Source organism: Pecten maximus, chromosome 1 (assembly GCF_902652985.1).
Source record: "Pecten maximus chromosome 1, xPecMax1.1, whole genome shotgun sequence".
NCBI classification, from domain to species: Eukaryota; Metazoa; Mollusca; class Bivalvia; order Pectinida; family Pectinidae; genus Pecten; species Pecten maximus.
Window position 1 is genome coordinate 8,884,877 of NC_047015.1, and position 15,772 is coordinate 8,900,648.

The 15,772-nt window shown below is 36.1% G+C and overlaps 2 protein-coding genes across 10 annotated transcripts in view; one reads left to right on the plus strand and one right to left on the minus strand.

Moving 5' to 3' along the window:
• The window catches only part of LOC117324066 (dynactin subunit 4-like), a 29,512-nt gene extending 15,195 nt beyond the window's left edge, over positions 1–14,317 (minus strand). For 2 of the 3 annotated variants that reach the window (XM_033879700.1, XM_033879692.1), the window contains exons 1-7: positions 14,145–14,317; positions 13,206–13,276; positions 11,139–11,317; positions 10,844–10,887; positions 8,407–8,508; positions 6,641–6,711; positions 5,686–5,700 (exon numbers count right to left, since the gene is read on the minus strand). In XM_033879700.1, coding sequence (XP_033735591.1) covers positions 5,686–5,700; positions 6,641–6,711; positions 8,407–8,508; positions 10,844–10,887; positions 11,139–11,317; positions 13,206–13,276; positions 14,145–14,279 — 617 coding nt within the window. In that variant the 5' untranslated portion in view covers positions 14,280–14,317. The remainder of the gene's footprint in view (positions 1–5,685; positions 5,701–6,640; positions 6,712–8,406; positions 8,509–10,843; positions 10,888–11,138; positions 11,318–13,205; positions 13,277–14,144) is intronic. The other variant, XM_033879708.1, reaches the window with a different exon arrangement.
• A 1,056-nt stretch (positions 14,318–15,373) lies between these two features.
• The window catches only part of LOC117324085, a 35,279-nt gene continuing 34,880 nt past the window's right edge, over positions 15,374–15,772 (plus strand). For all 7 annotated transcript variants that reach the window (XM_033879721.1, XM_033879757.1, XM_033879748.1 and 4 more), the window contains exon 1: positions 15,374–15,495. The gene's annotated coding sequence lies outside the window, so the exon portion shown is untranslated. The remainder of the gene's footprint in view (positions 15,496–15,772) is intronic.

A 15,772-nucleotide genomic window follows, 5' to 3' on the forward strand; every position in this document is an offset into this window, starting at 1 on the left:
CCCGATTCTCCAGCTATTCTCCCTCTTACTTCTATGTAATTCTATAATTATATTGCAAATTTCACATAGCGAAATATTGTCTATAACGAACAAATTTAGCGGTCCCGTCGGCTGAAATTCCATGTTATTTTAACACTATAGTACGAACCCATCTCCGAAGTCGGAGTCATGCCCCGGTGATCACGACCGTGTTATCGATAGGCACCCGAGGGCACATTTCAGGGTAGATATTTGTACGGCTATTGAATCGGTGAGTTATGTTTTCGATGACCTCTGAATAAAGTGAGTTGTTTTGTCGATGTTTATGTCAAGTTGTTAATCCATTCTTAGATGTCTAATTAGTGTGTACACAGTACATGTATGTTTCACAGTGGCTTTATCATCAAGCGATTGAGAGCTAGTGAAAACGAGACTTCCGGGGTAAAGGTAACCACGACCGATTTCGTCAGTATTGATGTAGATGTTGTAAAAGACGTTATGAACGTTTTGGACAGTGAAGACGAGGAGAAAATAGAGACAGAGGAGGAACATTCCGTAATCAGTGGTGCTACGGCGAGTGATTATTTACACGAGATAAGCCATTTTCTGGATTCCCAAAACGATATGTCAGATGTTTTTAGTACTTTGTACACACTTGCCTCACATGAAAAGTTTTGGCAGAAAATTATAACTGACTTAAAATAATTGAATCGCTTTTAATTTGCACTTGCTTGTAATTTTATTTTAATATTTTCATACAGCGATGTTTTTAAGAAAAAACAATAAAATTTGTAATACACGTAATACAAACTATCGATATAACAAACTGATTCAGTTGGTCCCCTGGGATTCGTTATAACCATGTTTTACTGTATGTTGCAAACATGGGAAACCTTGGTTTAGACACAACAACACAAAAATTAGTTCACATGTTTATATACAGAATATATACATTAAAAGAACCTCTTTGTGTTAAGTATGGAGAGCTCAACACCATATGTGCTCGAAGTAAAATCATCAAAGGGGAATAACTCCACAAATAAGGGGGTAAGGGGCATGATTTTGGTATGCGTCACTCCGGCTCATCAAGATGTATATTTGTGTCAAGTATGGAGAGCCTGGGTCTGGTAGTATTGGAGATATGGTCCGGACACCATATGTGCCCGAAGTAAAATCATCAAAGGGGAATAACTCCACAAATAAGGGGGTAAGGGGCATGATTTTGGTATGCGACTTTACAGCTCATCAATGTGTATATTTGTGTCAAGTATGGAGAGCCTGGGTCGAGTAGTACTGGAGTTATGGTCCGGACAAGTAAAATCATCAAAGGGGAATAACTCCGCAAATACAGGGGTAAGGGGCATGATTTTGGTATGCGACACTCCGGCTCATCAAGATGTATATTTGTGTCAAGTATGGAGAGTCTGGGTCGAGTAGTATTGGAGTTATGGTCCGGACACCATGTGTGTGTGTGTGTGTGTGTGTGTGTGCCCGCCCACCCACCAACATGTTAACATAATACCTCCTGTCTTTCGTCGGGCTTATAAAAAGTGATTTCCCTAAATAAACTATAGTAAAGTTTACCCCCTTCCAAGGGGCAAACGTCTCAGACCCCAGGGTCATGAAATTCACAGTTTTGGTAATGCACCTTATGACTCTCCACCTATAAAGAGTGTTTGATTCTGCCATATCTGAGAGTAACAAGGAAGATTTTTGAAGTTTTAGTCAATTTGACCCTTTTTGGCCCCAACCCTCAGGCCCCTGGGGGTGGGGGCCATATAATTTACAATTTGGTTGATCTTTAGCCAAAGAAGCTTCCAGTCCATTGAATTTGGTTCAGTTGTTTTTTGAGAAAAAGACTAAAAATGTAAATTGTTTACGGACACTTGGTTTGGTTTGTTTTTGTTTAACGTCCTATTAACAGCCAGGGTCATTTAAGGACGTGCCAGGTTTTGGCGGTGGAGGAAAGCCGGAGTACCTGGAGAAAAACCAACGGCCTATGGTCAGTACCTGGCAACTGCCCAACGTAGGTTTCGAACTCGCAACCCAGAGGTGGAGGGCTAGTGTTAAAGTGTCGGGACACCTTAACCACTCGGCCACCGTGACACACAATGGACAAAAGGCAATTAGAATAGGTCACTTGAGACTTTGTCCTAGATGACCTAAAGACCACACAACACTGATGAAAAATCACACACAAGATTAAAGTGAGAAATAATAAAAATTATCACAAAGTCTAACAGACAACACAAGATTATAGTGAGAAATAATAAGAATTATCACAAAGTCTTACAGACAACAATATGGCCTACTTCACACTTTTTAACATTGTCAGGCCAAGGTCATAATGTTAAAAGGTTCAATTTCAAACACTTTTTTTTTTTATGTTCGTCAACCTTTCTTTTAAATCATAAGATATGTGTGAAAAAAAACCTCTATTTGAAATGTCTACAAATTTTCACAATACAAACTAGCCAAGGTGTTTTATATTTTGCAAGTGTTGTATATTTTACAAAACCACACAGGTGATTCAACTGGAAAAGCATAGCTGGGATCTGAATGAAAAAGCAGTGCTTCTATAGTGCGTGAACCAAACCCAGATGTTTTGGTATAAGAGCGGGATGGTCTAGTATGAGAGTGTGTGAACAACACCGAGATGGTCTAGTATGAGAGTGTGTGAACAACACCGAGATGGTCTAGTATGAGAGTGTGTGAACCACACTGATGTGGTCTAGTATGAGAGTGTGTGAACAACACCGAGATGGTCTAGTATGAGAGTGTGTGAACAACACTGAGATGGTCTAGTATGAGAGTGTGTGAACCACACTGAGATGGTCTAGTATGAGAGTGTGTGAACCACACTGATGTGGTCTAGTATGAGAGTGTGTGAACAACACTGAGATGGTCTAGTATGAGAGTGTGTGAACAATACCGAGATGGTCTAGTATGAGAGTGTGTGAACAACACCGAGATGGTCTAGTATGAGAGTGTGTGAGCAACACCGAGATGGTCTAGTATGACTATCGCAAAATTATTGTTTACAGATTTAAGCCGATTTCATTCCTGTGACCTTGAATGAAGGTCAAGGTCATTCATTTGTACAAACTTGGTAGCCCTTCACCCCAGCATGCTACAGGCCCAATATCAAGTCCCTGGGCCTCTTGGTTATTGAGAAGAAGTCATTTGAAGATTATAGCCTATATGACCCATGTGACCTTGAATGAAGGTCAAGGTCATTTATTTGAACAAACTTTGTAGCCCTTCATCCAAGCATGCTACAGGCCCAATATCAAGTCCCTGGGACTCTTGGTTATTGAGAAGAAGTTGTTTAAATGAAAAAGTTGATGCCGGACGACGGACGACGGACACCGCACCACGGGCAGGTGAGCTAACAACGAGATGGTCTAGTATGAGAGTGTGTGAACAACACCAAGATGGTCTATTAGGAGAGAGTGTGAACAACACCGAGATGGTCTAGTTTGTGATAAATAAGATGTAATATACAAGATTACCTATATTAGATATCAAGTTATTAATGACATGTTACTATAATTAGGTTGCTAAAATTTGGATAGTAGGATATTTAGTGAGGAATACAGTACAACATGTTTACTAGCTAGTTAGATAATAAGTCACTATACAGCTGTGATACCTCCCTACAGTACAACATGTTTACTAGTTAGATAATAAGTCAATATACAGCTGTGATAACTCCCCACAGTACAACATGTTTACTAGTTAGATAATAAGTCACTATACAGCTGTGATACCTCCCTACAGTACAACATGTTTACTAGTTAGATAATAAGTCACTATACAGCTGTGATACCTCCCTACAGTACAACATGTTTACTAGCTAGTTAGATAATAAGTCACTATACAGCTGTGATACCTCCCTACAGTACAACATGTTTACTAGTTAGATAATAAGTCAATATACAGCTGTGATAACTCCCCACAGTACAACATGTTTACTAGTTAGATAATAAGTCACTATACAGCTGTGATACCTCCCTACAGTACAACATGTTTACTAGTTAGATAATAAGTCACTATACAGCTGTGATACCTCCCTACAGTACAACATGTTTACTAGCTAGTTAGATAATAAGTCACTATACAGCTGTGATACCTCCCTACAGTACAACATGTTTACTAGTTAGATAATAAGTCACTATACAGCTGTGATACCTCCCTACAGTACAACATGTTTACTAGCTAGTTAGATAATAAGTCACTATACAGCTGTGATAACTCCCCACAGTACAACATGTTTACTAGTTAGTTAGATAATAAGTCACTATACAGCTGTGATAACTCCCCACAGTACAACATGTTTACTAGTTAGTTAGATAATAAGTCACTATACAGCTGTGATAACTCCCCACAGTACAACATGTTTACTAGTTAGATAATAAGTCAATATACAGCTGTGATAACTCCCTACAGTACAACATGTTTACTAGCTAGTTAGATAATAAGTCACTATACAGCTGTGATACCTCCCCACAGTACAACATGTTTACTAGTTAGATAATAAGTCAATATACAGCTGTGATACCTCCCCACAGTACAACATGTTTACTAGTTAGATAATAAGTCACTATACAGCTGTGATAACTCCCTACAGTACAACATGTTTACTAGCTAGTTAGATAATAAGTCACTATGCAGCTGTGATACCTCCCTACAGTACAACATGTTTACTAGCTAGTTAGACAAGGGCCCAATGGGCCCAAATCGCTCACCTGCAATGCACTGATCTTTTCATATATCTTTTCATATATGGATCCTGCAGTTATTTGAAAGCATGCTACAGGACCAATATAATGTCTCTCTGCACTTTGGCTATTCACTAAAAGTCATTTAAAGATTTAAGCATACTTGATCGACGTGACCTTGAAGGTCAAGGTCATTCATGTGAACAAAGTTGGTAGCCCTTCACCCCAGCATGCTACAGACCCAATATCAACTCCCTGGGACGCTTGGTTATTGAGAGGAAGTCGTTTAAAGATTTTAGTCTTTTTGACTCCTGTGACCTTGAATGAAGGTCAACTTTATTCATTTGAACAAACTTGGTAGCCCTTCACCCCAGCATGCTACAGGCCCAATATTAGGTCTCTGGGCCTTTTGGTTATTGAGAAGAAGTTGCTTGAATGGAAAAGTTGACGCCGGACGGACGCCGGACGCCGCGCCACGGCATAAGCTCACTTGCCCTTCGGGCAGGTGAGCTAATAATAAGTCACTATACAGCTGTGATAACTCCCCACAGTACAACATATTTACTAGCTAGTTAGATAAAGCTGCAGAGGAACATCATTATTATATGACTAATTTACCGAGATAAAATAGCTTGTAAAAAATGCATTTTTTTTTCATGATTAGGTGTTAGATATGCTGCATCAGCAACTGTTTTTTTTATCATTTCTAATGATAACTTTTGATGTCATATAATGATAAAATTTTATCATTTCTAATGATAACTTCTGATGTCATATAATGATATAATTTTATCATTTCTAATGATAACTTCTGATGTCATATAATGATATAATTTTATCTTTAGTTTCCATGAATATGGATAGAAATGAAATATCCTTATGAATAGTAATAAATCACTTAATCCATATCCAATTGGAAAAATACCCAATTTAAGGTTAGTGAGTGTTGATTATAGAAAACAGAAAGTTACAGTGACACACTTACCAAAATCTGTGAATGCTTTCATAACAAACAAACAAACAAACAAATTGCAATGCATTCCTAAAGAGTACAAAGCAGCAAAGCAGATGTAATTGAGAAACAAAACTGATGAGTAAAGGCAATCCTAAAGCTATTGTCTGATAGCTATTCAGCTTGTACATAAATAACAAAGGGAAGTGTCAAACCAGCTTAGATTCTCTGTAAAATGTTGTCATCGTTAGAACTTTATAGTCGATTGATTTGAACTAAATATTCTTGCCAAAAAGTTAAAAAAAACCAACAGAAATGACAATGTTTACTTTTGAAATCTAAGACCGCTATCTGGCAGAAATTTTGTTTGTCTGATTAAACATGCAAAACCATCAGAAGACCTAGGGGAATGTTAACATGGATACGAAATTAAGGTAAACTCCATCAGAAGACCTAGGGGAACACGGACACAAAATTTAGTAAAGATTCATCCAGTGCACTTGGAGAATACAGCAATAAGAAACTGAAACTACCATATTTCAAGATGGCTACAGAGTATTTCTAGTGGCCATTTTGTTTTTCCAGCTAATCTCAAATTTCATGTGTACCAGGTACAGATGTATGGAAATCTAATGCATGCCGTGTACATGTACATCTTTTGTTTATTTTCTTCATATTTTTTCCAGACAATTTGATAGAATAAAATGGCCAAAAATTTGTAGGCCAGTAGATATCAATCTATGATTACCATTGTCTTTGAACAGTGCTCTTTAAACATTTTTTTTAAAGAAGACATTTGAAAATATTTAACTATCAAAATTTAATGTGTTGAAACACAGCTTCATTTTCACTTCAACCACTATTCCCAATTATCTCCAAGTGTCAATAGCTACACTTTATGTTTGTTTGTTTCTTTTTTTACCTCTCTTATCTGTAAGGTTTACAGTAAAAATACTCTACATCCAAATAGAAGAGATTTTTCATTTACCTCATACTGGAGCCCACTGAAGCCTTCTTCTTGGCAGCTACAGATGTGAGTCCGTACTTGTCCATACTAGCCTGTAGGAATCAAGTCACACTCAATGATCAAGGACTGACTTCTACAGAGTTATAATATTATAGCATCAATATATATATATAAATAGGAATAAAGTCAATAACATTAATGTTGATCTCAGTGTGGTGAAATAGGAGAGTTAAAACAATATATACCAGTCATGTACATTAGTCTGAGCAATTTGTGTGACACACACTGAACATGTGGTGAAATAGGAGTAGTAAAACAATATATACCAGTCATGTACATTAGTCTGAGCAATTTGTGTGACACACACTGAACAAACAGATGAAGCTTCAAAATATAATTTATGAAACATTGAAGGTGTACATAGTCTGGCATTGTCTGACCCACTAATTGGTGACATAGAAGAAAATTACAGTCTGAATTATCTACATTTGTGTGACAACAGCACGGAACATTATTGAATAGAGTTAAACATATATACCCAGTCAGTACATTATCTACATTTGTGTGACAACCACATTTGAAATAGATTAAATAATAGTACCCTTACATTATTACATAGCACACACACCTTGTAAATAGATATTAAACACAATTATACCATGTATGTACATTAGTCTTACACTTTGATTATACAACTTAACACTTGTAACATAGATAGTTAAACAATAAACTTCATTTACATACTGAGCAATTTTGTTACACACCTGAACATGGTGAATAGGAAGTGTAAACATATATACCATCATGTACATAGTCCTTAGCAATTTGTGTGACACACACTTACATGTGTAAATAGGAGTAGTAAACATATATACCAGTCATGTACATAGTTTAGCAATTTTTGACACCACATAGATACAAACAGATGAAGCCTCAAAATACAATTTATGAAACATTGAAGGTGTAACAAAAAGAAGCTGCATGATTCATAAAAGATCCAATTGTATCTCAAAGAAATAATTCAGCATTTGAATTATTTCCTCAATTTCATGTTTTCAAACAGGAGAAGAAATCTGAATTACATAGCTTTACACCCCTTTTACCCACATAGATAATTACCATAGCTTTACACCCCTTTTACCCACATAGATTATTACCATAGCTTTACACCCCTTTTACCCACATAGATTATTACCATAGCTTTACACCCCTTTTACCCACATAGATTATTACCATAGCTTTACACCCCTTTTACCCACATAGATTATTACATAGCTTTACACCCCTTTTACCCACATAGATTATTACCATAGCTTTACACCCCTTTTACCCACATAGATTATTACTTGTTTATTCCCAGTATTTCTTAATTCTATTTATTTTTTTTATGACCAACATTTTCAATGTTCAATAAAAAATCAAAGGGTAGAAAAGGCTCTGAGAAACGTCAAGATTTGAGACTGTAAATAAGAATCTAGAATCTACAATAGATGTTGTGTCCAGACAGCTATCAGACATGTCTAAAATCGGGTCTTCAGTCCATAGGAAGATCGTTTTCAGTTACATTTTCCCCCCAGAACTTGGGAATTTGTTCGGTTATACTATTACCATTCCACCTGCATTGAAATAGTTAAATATCTAGATGGAATAAATCACATTACCAAAGATTTCTCTAATTACATGTATAAATTACAAGTAGTAATATTTAACTCATAGAATAAATGAATCAGTACCAAGCAGAAAATAATAATGTTAGTAAGTATGTAACGAATTGTTTTCACATATACCGCATAGTTGAGGTAACTGCGCCGCCTCACATATTTCTTCCTCTCTTTTTCAGTTTTCTCTCGCTGAGCAAGTTGTTGGTAGGTCTCCAAAAGAGAGAAAATCTGCAATGAAAATAATCCTTTGATTTTAATCTGATACAATTGTTTTTTCTATAGTATATGTGAAAATCTCATATACATGTATACAGTGCACTCTGTACATGTCCAAACCGGAGGTGATTGCTGGACAAAAAGAAGTATTGCAGAGAGATGATACTCTCGTCAAATTTGACAGGCTTATAAAAAAGGTGGGACAACATGGACATTTACTATGATCATGAATGAAGAAAAAACCTACAGAAGAATAAATATCCTGTCACCAATGTAGCTGTGTCAAATTATTTGAAAGTAATAAGGACCCGGTATGTTAGTTGTAAGTTGTGTCATTCGTCACTTTGTGTCTAGTGGGTCGAGCCACCTTCATATATCCGTTCACGTCATGTAATTGTAATATATCCGTCTGTATAAAATGTGTGTTCTACATAACGTGTGTACCAGTTTGTCTATGTATGTTGTGACACGTGACAAGACTGACAAATAGGTAACGACAACTAAGAACAAGTGCCATCTGTATACCCGGGTGTGGACAGGACATACAGACCAATGACGTTGTCAGGACAGGTCCAAATATTCCAGCAATACCACTCAGATTCTAATAAAACCTTTGAATCATAGCTGTTTAGTAAGTTTTATAAATTTTTTTGAAATTATTTGGTGTGAATTATTTCATAAAGTCTAATATATTTAAATTGCACTGAAAAGTCAGTACAGTCAGTTTTTATAAGAAATTAGTTTACAATATTTTTTAGTTTATTAGGCAATATTTGCTGTTGCAAACTATGTATTCATTGTAAACAAAAAGTTCAATCATAATCCTGAATTTGGGATCGAAACTTAGAATCTTATAGGGGTTGTTTCCCTTTTCTTGGATACGCGTTTGATCTCAGGTTGGTGTCCGGTCGAGAAAGCGTGAATTTTATTATGTTTATGTTTTATGCATTTTACAGGGATTATTTCAATGGTCTACAATAAATCAAAGGGCCAAAGGCCCTGAGAAATGTCAGGGTCTGAGGTCATATAATAAGATTGGATTTTATAGTAAGACAGTTACATTTGTATCAGATGAAATGTCTTAATCTGGCTATTCCTATTCTATATATATTCAAGAAAACATGTATAACATATTTACACTGTATCTGCAGACAACTTTCCAATAGCTGAGTATAGTTCTTTCCCTATTTCTTGAATGCTTGTGGAAGATTATTGATATACTCCTGAATCAGTAAAGCTGCTTGTAAACTTTGAAAAAAAATCAACTGCACGACAAATCGGTCTATTAACAGAACATGTACAACCAAAGATAAAATCCAAGATGTACACAGCCTAAGTTTTCAAAATTTTATTTATACATAAGATGTTAATTAGGCCTAGCAAACATTTATTTTATGACCCCTAGTAACATATTTTAACTCCGATAGAATATTGCGGTCGCGTTGTCCGACGAGACATATCTAGTTTTGACATCGACGCCAGTACATCAGTCACGGATCATAATCATTAGATTATTTTCAAATAAACAAATAATGACCTTATTTAATAAAATCCTCACGAAAAACGGCAATGTAGTTTGCTACAACTTGCCTTCAATTCCTGGTGATATTTCTTGCGTATTCTGGCGACATACAAATGAATATGAAACTGTGAACGGTCGTTGGTTTAGTTACATTAGACATAACCGCCATTTTGGCCGATTAGTGATGAGTCACGTGACAGTTGAAGTGCTCGGGTGCATTTGACTACGTAAATAGGGTTGGTTTTAGGCTTATATTAAATGTTCCTGCATATGAACTCAGGATGAACATACGAGTCTTAGACATGTGGATAGTTTCTCTGTGAATGCATGTAAATTTCCACGACGATCAAACTGATTTTTTTACTTTCGTTTTCAAGGCAGGATCGAGACAGAACTACGTAATCCTACGCCCAACAAAATTGCATATACTGACGAGGAAAATGTTTATATTTATACTCTAAAATAGTCTAGAACACTAAGCATTCATATTTCATTTTAGATACATCATGTAATTGCAGTAAACACCGATTACATCAGTTAAATCGTGTCAATAATTGCTATCAAAATAGGAACTATATTAGGCTGGGGATGTATATCATTTGCATGACAGAAAAAAGGAATTGTGAGCCGGACACAAATGTGTCACTAACATTTTCCCACCACGACTATAACGGCAGGTGCCAAAGGCATCCTGACGTTAATAATGCTAAGAGCCTACCCTGGAGTTTTTGTTAATATTACAAGAAAACAGGAACTGTTACACCAATGTAACAAGTTACCACTGAATAAAACACATTCTGTAGTAACGCTAGAATATGTACTCACCCTTTTAGAGTCTGGATTCTCAAGAGCTTCCCAGCATCCACTGGCTACAAAGAAAGGACAGTATTCATATGAAAACAGTGTAAAATGATCCTACTAACAGAAAACATAATGTTTTTTTATCTATTGACAAAAACTAACGATTGTTTACTGAAATCATACTCTGATGATCACAAAAGACAAAGCATTAAAGGTTCTAACATACATATAAACATATACAGGTAAAACTACATAGAAATGCCTTGGATATTAGTATTTTGTAAAACCATATCATGACACTAGTGTTAGGGAGATATACCTTGTGGTTTGTCCGTAATGCCTACATCCCTGGTGGTCCAGCGACAGAAGCCACACGCAAGGTAGTAAACCTTCTTGGTAGTGGTCTTGTTGGGATCATCAGGATTAGTGACCACTTGACTTGTGGCTCTAGTGGTCATAGTGTGTCCACAGCTTGGACAGTCAAAACAGTTACTGCACCTGAAAATCAAGACACCATGTGTTACTGATTTATGTCAGAATTTCCTTAAAACTGACATGGCTGAGAGACTGGCATGGGCACATCATACTTTCTGTTCTGGGAGGGAGTGGAGACTTCAAATTCTAGATGAGAAATTGATTGTATGATTTCATTAGTTGGTTAGTACCTTACAAGACTTTTGCAAGAAACCCTCATGACAGTCAAATTTAAAATAATTTTTCGTGATTATTTATTTATTGAAGATATCAACATATGACATGTACTCGGTACAAACATTCTGTCTCTAAGTTAAGCACCACATGCTTACATAGAAAATCTAAGAACTGTAAATTAACATTATTGTTTAACTCAACAACAGTAACCTTTTTAGTTTAAAGTTGATTAATTGCAAGTAATGTGAAACGTTTAGCGCCGTTTTGATACGATTGGAGACATGTTTCTGTAAGGTCCTAAATGAAATTGGAATTAAGCTGATCTATCTTAGATCAATACAAATAAGATGTCATATTATATTTTTTTCGGAAGATCTCATCAGTAATAATAGAGGCGGGACACAGTGACCTTTTGTAACCCTGGTAAATACTAGCTGCAAAATATACCGCTCGGCTAGAGAGATCTTCCCTTTAGCTCGATCGGTTGAGCGTAAGACTATATATATATAGCTATAAGCCAGAGATCCCGGGTTCGATCCCTAGCAGAGGTAGTGATTTAAATTTAATTAATCATGCGCTCTCTTACACATTATTAATGCCAACTTTCCAATATGCACTAAATTTAGGCTAGTTCCATCGTCAGTTAGGCCTATTTCAAGTTATTATGCTGAAAACCGGCACATTGACATGTTTCAAAATTACTGAATGCCAAAACTAGAGCTACTAATAAAGGCCTGAATTAGGAATGCATCCTATTGAAACTGTAATGACTACTCAAGCATGCATGGTCAGTACTAGTGGGTACTCCAAAATAAAACCTTTAGTCCTTTCGTTCAGATACCAATCGATGTTAATAAATCTTTGAGAAGGTATACTCCTGATCATGATCCTTGTATAAAGGATAACAACTGGACATTCATCAAAGAATTCATCAAATAAGCTTCAGCTTTGTTTTCAAATTCAAACCCAAAAACATTTAGTCCATGGGATGATAAAGTCAGTATTTATTGTCACTTTCCAATATTGATCATCCAATCATACTGAACCATAAAATTCAGCAATGTACTTGCACATATCACACATTTATGCAGACGATAACAATGTTTTGGTGTGTTGTAAGATTCCATAATTTGTAATACTTCTAGCAGCTGAATCTTATATTATTATCACGCAAATTTGTCAAGTGAAATATTAATAGTCTCCATATAGGAAATAGCACCAATTCTACTCTGGATTCTAATAAATGAACATTAATCAAGTTTTTTTTATAAATAACTTCATATGGTAACATAATATAAATTTAACAGATATTATAAAATCACTAAAACACACATGTCAACCTCTGAACCCTCCATTAAGGGAGATCTCCCTCATTCCACATCCAAAATGAGGGAGAATGCGTGTGAAAACAAATCCGGGATAAATTTTAACCCCCATTCTGGAAATGTACCACATCAGAATTTAGGGGAAATTTTAATGCTTTTCCGGGGCCTTCCCACATAATCTGTGATGGTTGCCATGGCAACTTGGATTTCAGACCGACCCGAAAAATAACAACGCTTGGTCATGCAGGATCATTTCAGGAAAGTTATAGCTAAATACCACAAGTGGAAGAAGTTCAAAATGTGGAAATTTTATGTACGGCAGACAGTACACAGTGACAGATGAAGTTCAGATGACCTAAAAATGTTCATTTTTAAATCAAGATCCATATGCACATATAACGTTAACATACCTGTTTTTCTTTAGCTTTGCCTCTGTTGATGGCATGTGCTCAAGGCAATTCGGGCAGTATGGGGTGTCCACCTGAAATCATTAGGAACTTATATTATGGATCAAAGAGCCAGATCTAGAGGGGTTTTTGTTACATATACCTTTTCTGGAAAGACCATGACAAGAAATTCTGCCCAGATTGCTATCACACAAACTAATCTACCCAGGAACTGTATATATTGTTAACAATGTATACTGTGAGTGTGCATAATTTTAAGCCAACTACATGAGGCACTAATTATAAAAAAGTGAAACGTAAATTAATATGAAATAATTTTTAACATAAAATCAATGTTCAACAAATTTTTATTAAGAAATAAAATCAAGGAGCTCCATTTGAAGGGGCTGGGGAGAACCAATACCAAGGAGATCCAGAAGCTAATAGCTTAAAAAAAGACTGATGACTGATATAACTGATATAAGCGATAAATTACCAATAGCACAACCTGTTATCATGAATAATCAATTCCTGTGATGAAGACTGTTTTACAGTGAAGACAGGATATGTTAATCTAATGCGATTGTCTCAAATGTTACAACATAAAATTACGGTCCTTGATTTGATAAATGTAATGTTAAAGTATTTTTGACATCAATTTGATATTGAGTCTGTCGACCCCCCCCCCCCCCCCCCCCCCCCCCCCACAAGATTAATCCATTCCTGTCCTTTACATGTGAAGGATGGAGACTGTTTCACAGTGAAGACTAGAGAGGATATGTAAATCTCATGCGATTGTCCCAAACGCTACAACAACAAACATTACAGTCTTTGATGTGATAAATGTGATGTTGATGTTAAAGAATTTAATTTTTGACAACATTGACACCGTACGCGCCCCCCCCCCCCCCCTCCCATTTCACGTTATGCTGAAAATAGCAAATTAACGTAAAACAGTCTTACTTCATGAAGTACACAATCTCCACATCTTAACTTCAAGCAGTGTCGACACAAATATAGCCTGCAAACAGGATGATTTTTCCCACAAGAGCATACGTATTTCACCAAGTTGACGTTCAGCGCCTGAAACGTCGCCATATTGGCTATGACGAAATTTCTTTTCGGATTGCTTCGGATTTTTAGTTCTTTATGTACTGTATGACCAAAGTAGTTACGGAATTAAAGATTGAGGTAAACTTGTTTCGAGTCTGCCGCCTGTGTGTCTCGTTTCACTCCTAGGTTTATATAGAGAATCTGGAAATAGATATAGAATCTGGACAAATACTTGAGAAAGGCTAGCAAAAATCTTGTATTAAGCTACTGTCTTCACTTCAACAAAAACTGAATGTACAAAGCTTAGATACTCCATGTAAACCGAAAAGAAATATAATGGAAAATATTTGCAATATCAAATCAGAAACTTGTATATCTGGTATATAAGTTATACGTCTCTGATCAAATCAAAAACACAGTTATAGGTAATACAACTCAGGATGGATATGGAAAACTAAAGTTTTAGGCCTATAGTAATGTTCTAATTCACCATAACCACATTATGCATAACTACGTTATAGACCGCCCCCCCCCCCCCCCCCTTTTTTTTTTAAAACTAAACTAAGAACAAGTGCCCATCCACTTTATATTGAAACTGGCAGGTATTCTAACCCACCTATTCCCAAAAATATATGCTTTTGTAAGTTTTGTTATGCATACGAGCAGAGACGTATTTTTAAGTCTCTGGTACGAGTTCTTTATTGAACCAGAGACTTGTATATATATACGTCTCTGATTGAACTGTTGAAGGTGGAAAACACTTATTAAATTGTTATTTATTGCAATGAAACTGAACAATTTAGGTCAAAATGTATATACATATGTAATGCCACACTGTATACAGGTGAAAACAATAGTTAATCCGATTACGTATACTTGAGTGTTTCAACTACTGCATGATAGACAATATGCTAAATACATGACGGAGTTGTCTCCCTTAGATCATTATATGATACACGTCTGTGGTATATAACTAATACACGGTATTAGTTTCTACGTGTATGTTTATAACCCAATGTTTACATTGTAATTAATTGACTCTGTATTAATCATAAACACACATACAAAAAAAAGGGGGAAAACAACACTGTTTAAAGTCTCTGGTTATAACCGAAACTATAACACTTCACATCCCTTTGGTGGGATAATCTTCTGTGTTTCCTAAGATCACGTGGTTGTTCATGCTTGTCAATGTGGCCTGTACCAAACAAATGCGCCCGACCCGATGGTGCTCTTTGCTTTGTAGGACTACAAAGAAAAGGTTGGTATTTTGTTTCATTACCTTCGACATTATCATCGGTCATTTATTTGCTGATGTAACACATGTTCATGTGCGTTTTATCTTGCTTCCATTATCATGTGTGCAGGCTGTCTAATGCCATGTATTGAAGATTTCTCTATTTATAGCTAGACCCCAGTAGCAGTATTTCGAGTTAGGCCTATTTCACTGTTTACACTAGAAACTAAGAAATCATACGATTGCTGATCGACACAGTAGAGTCTAGTCTTCACATAATCGTCATAGTGTCATGAAACTA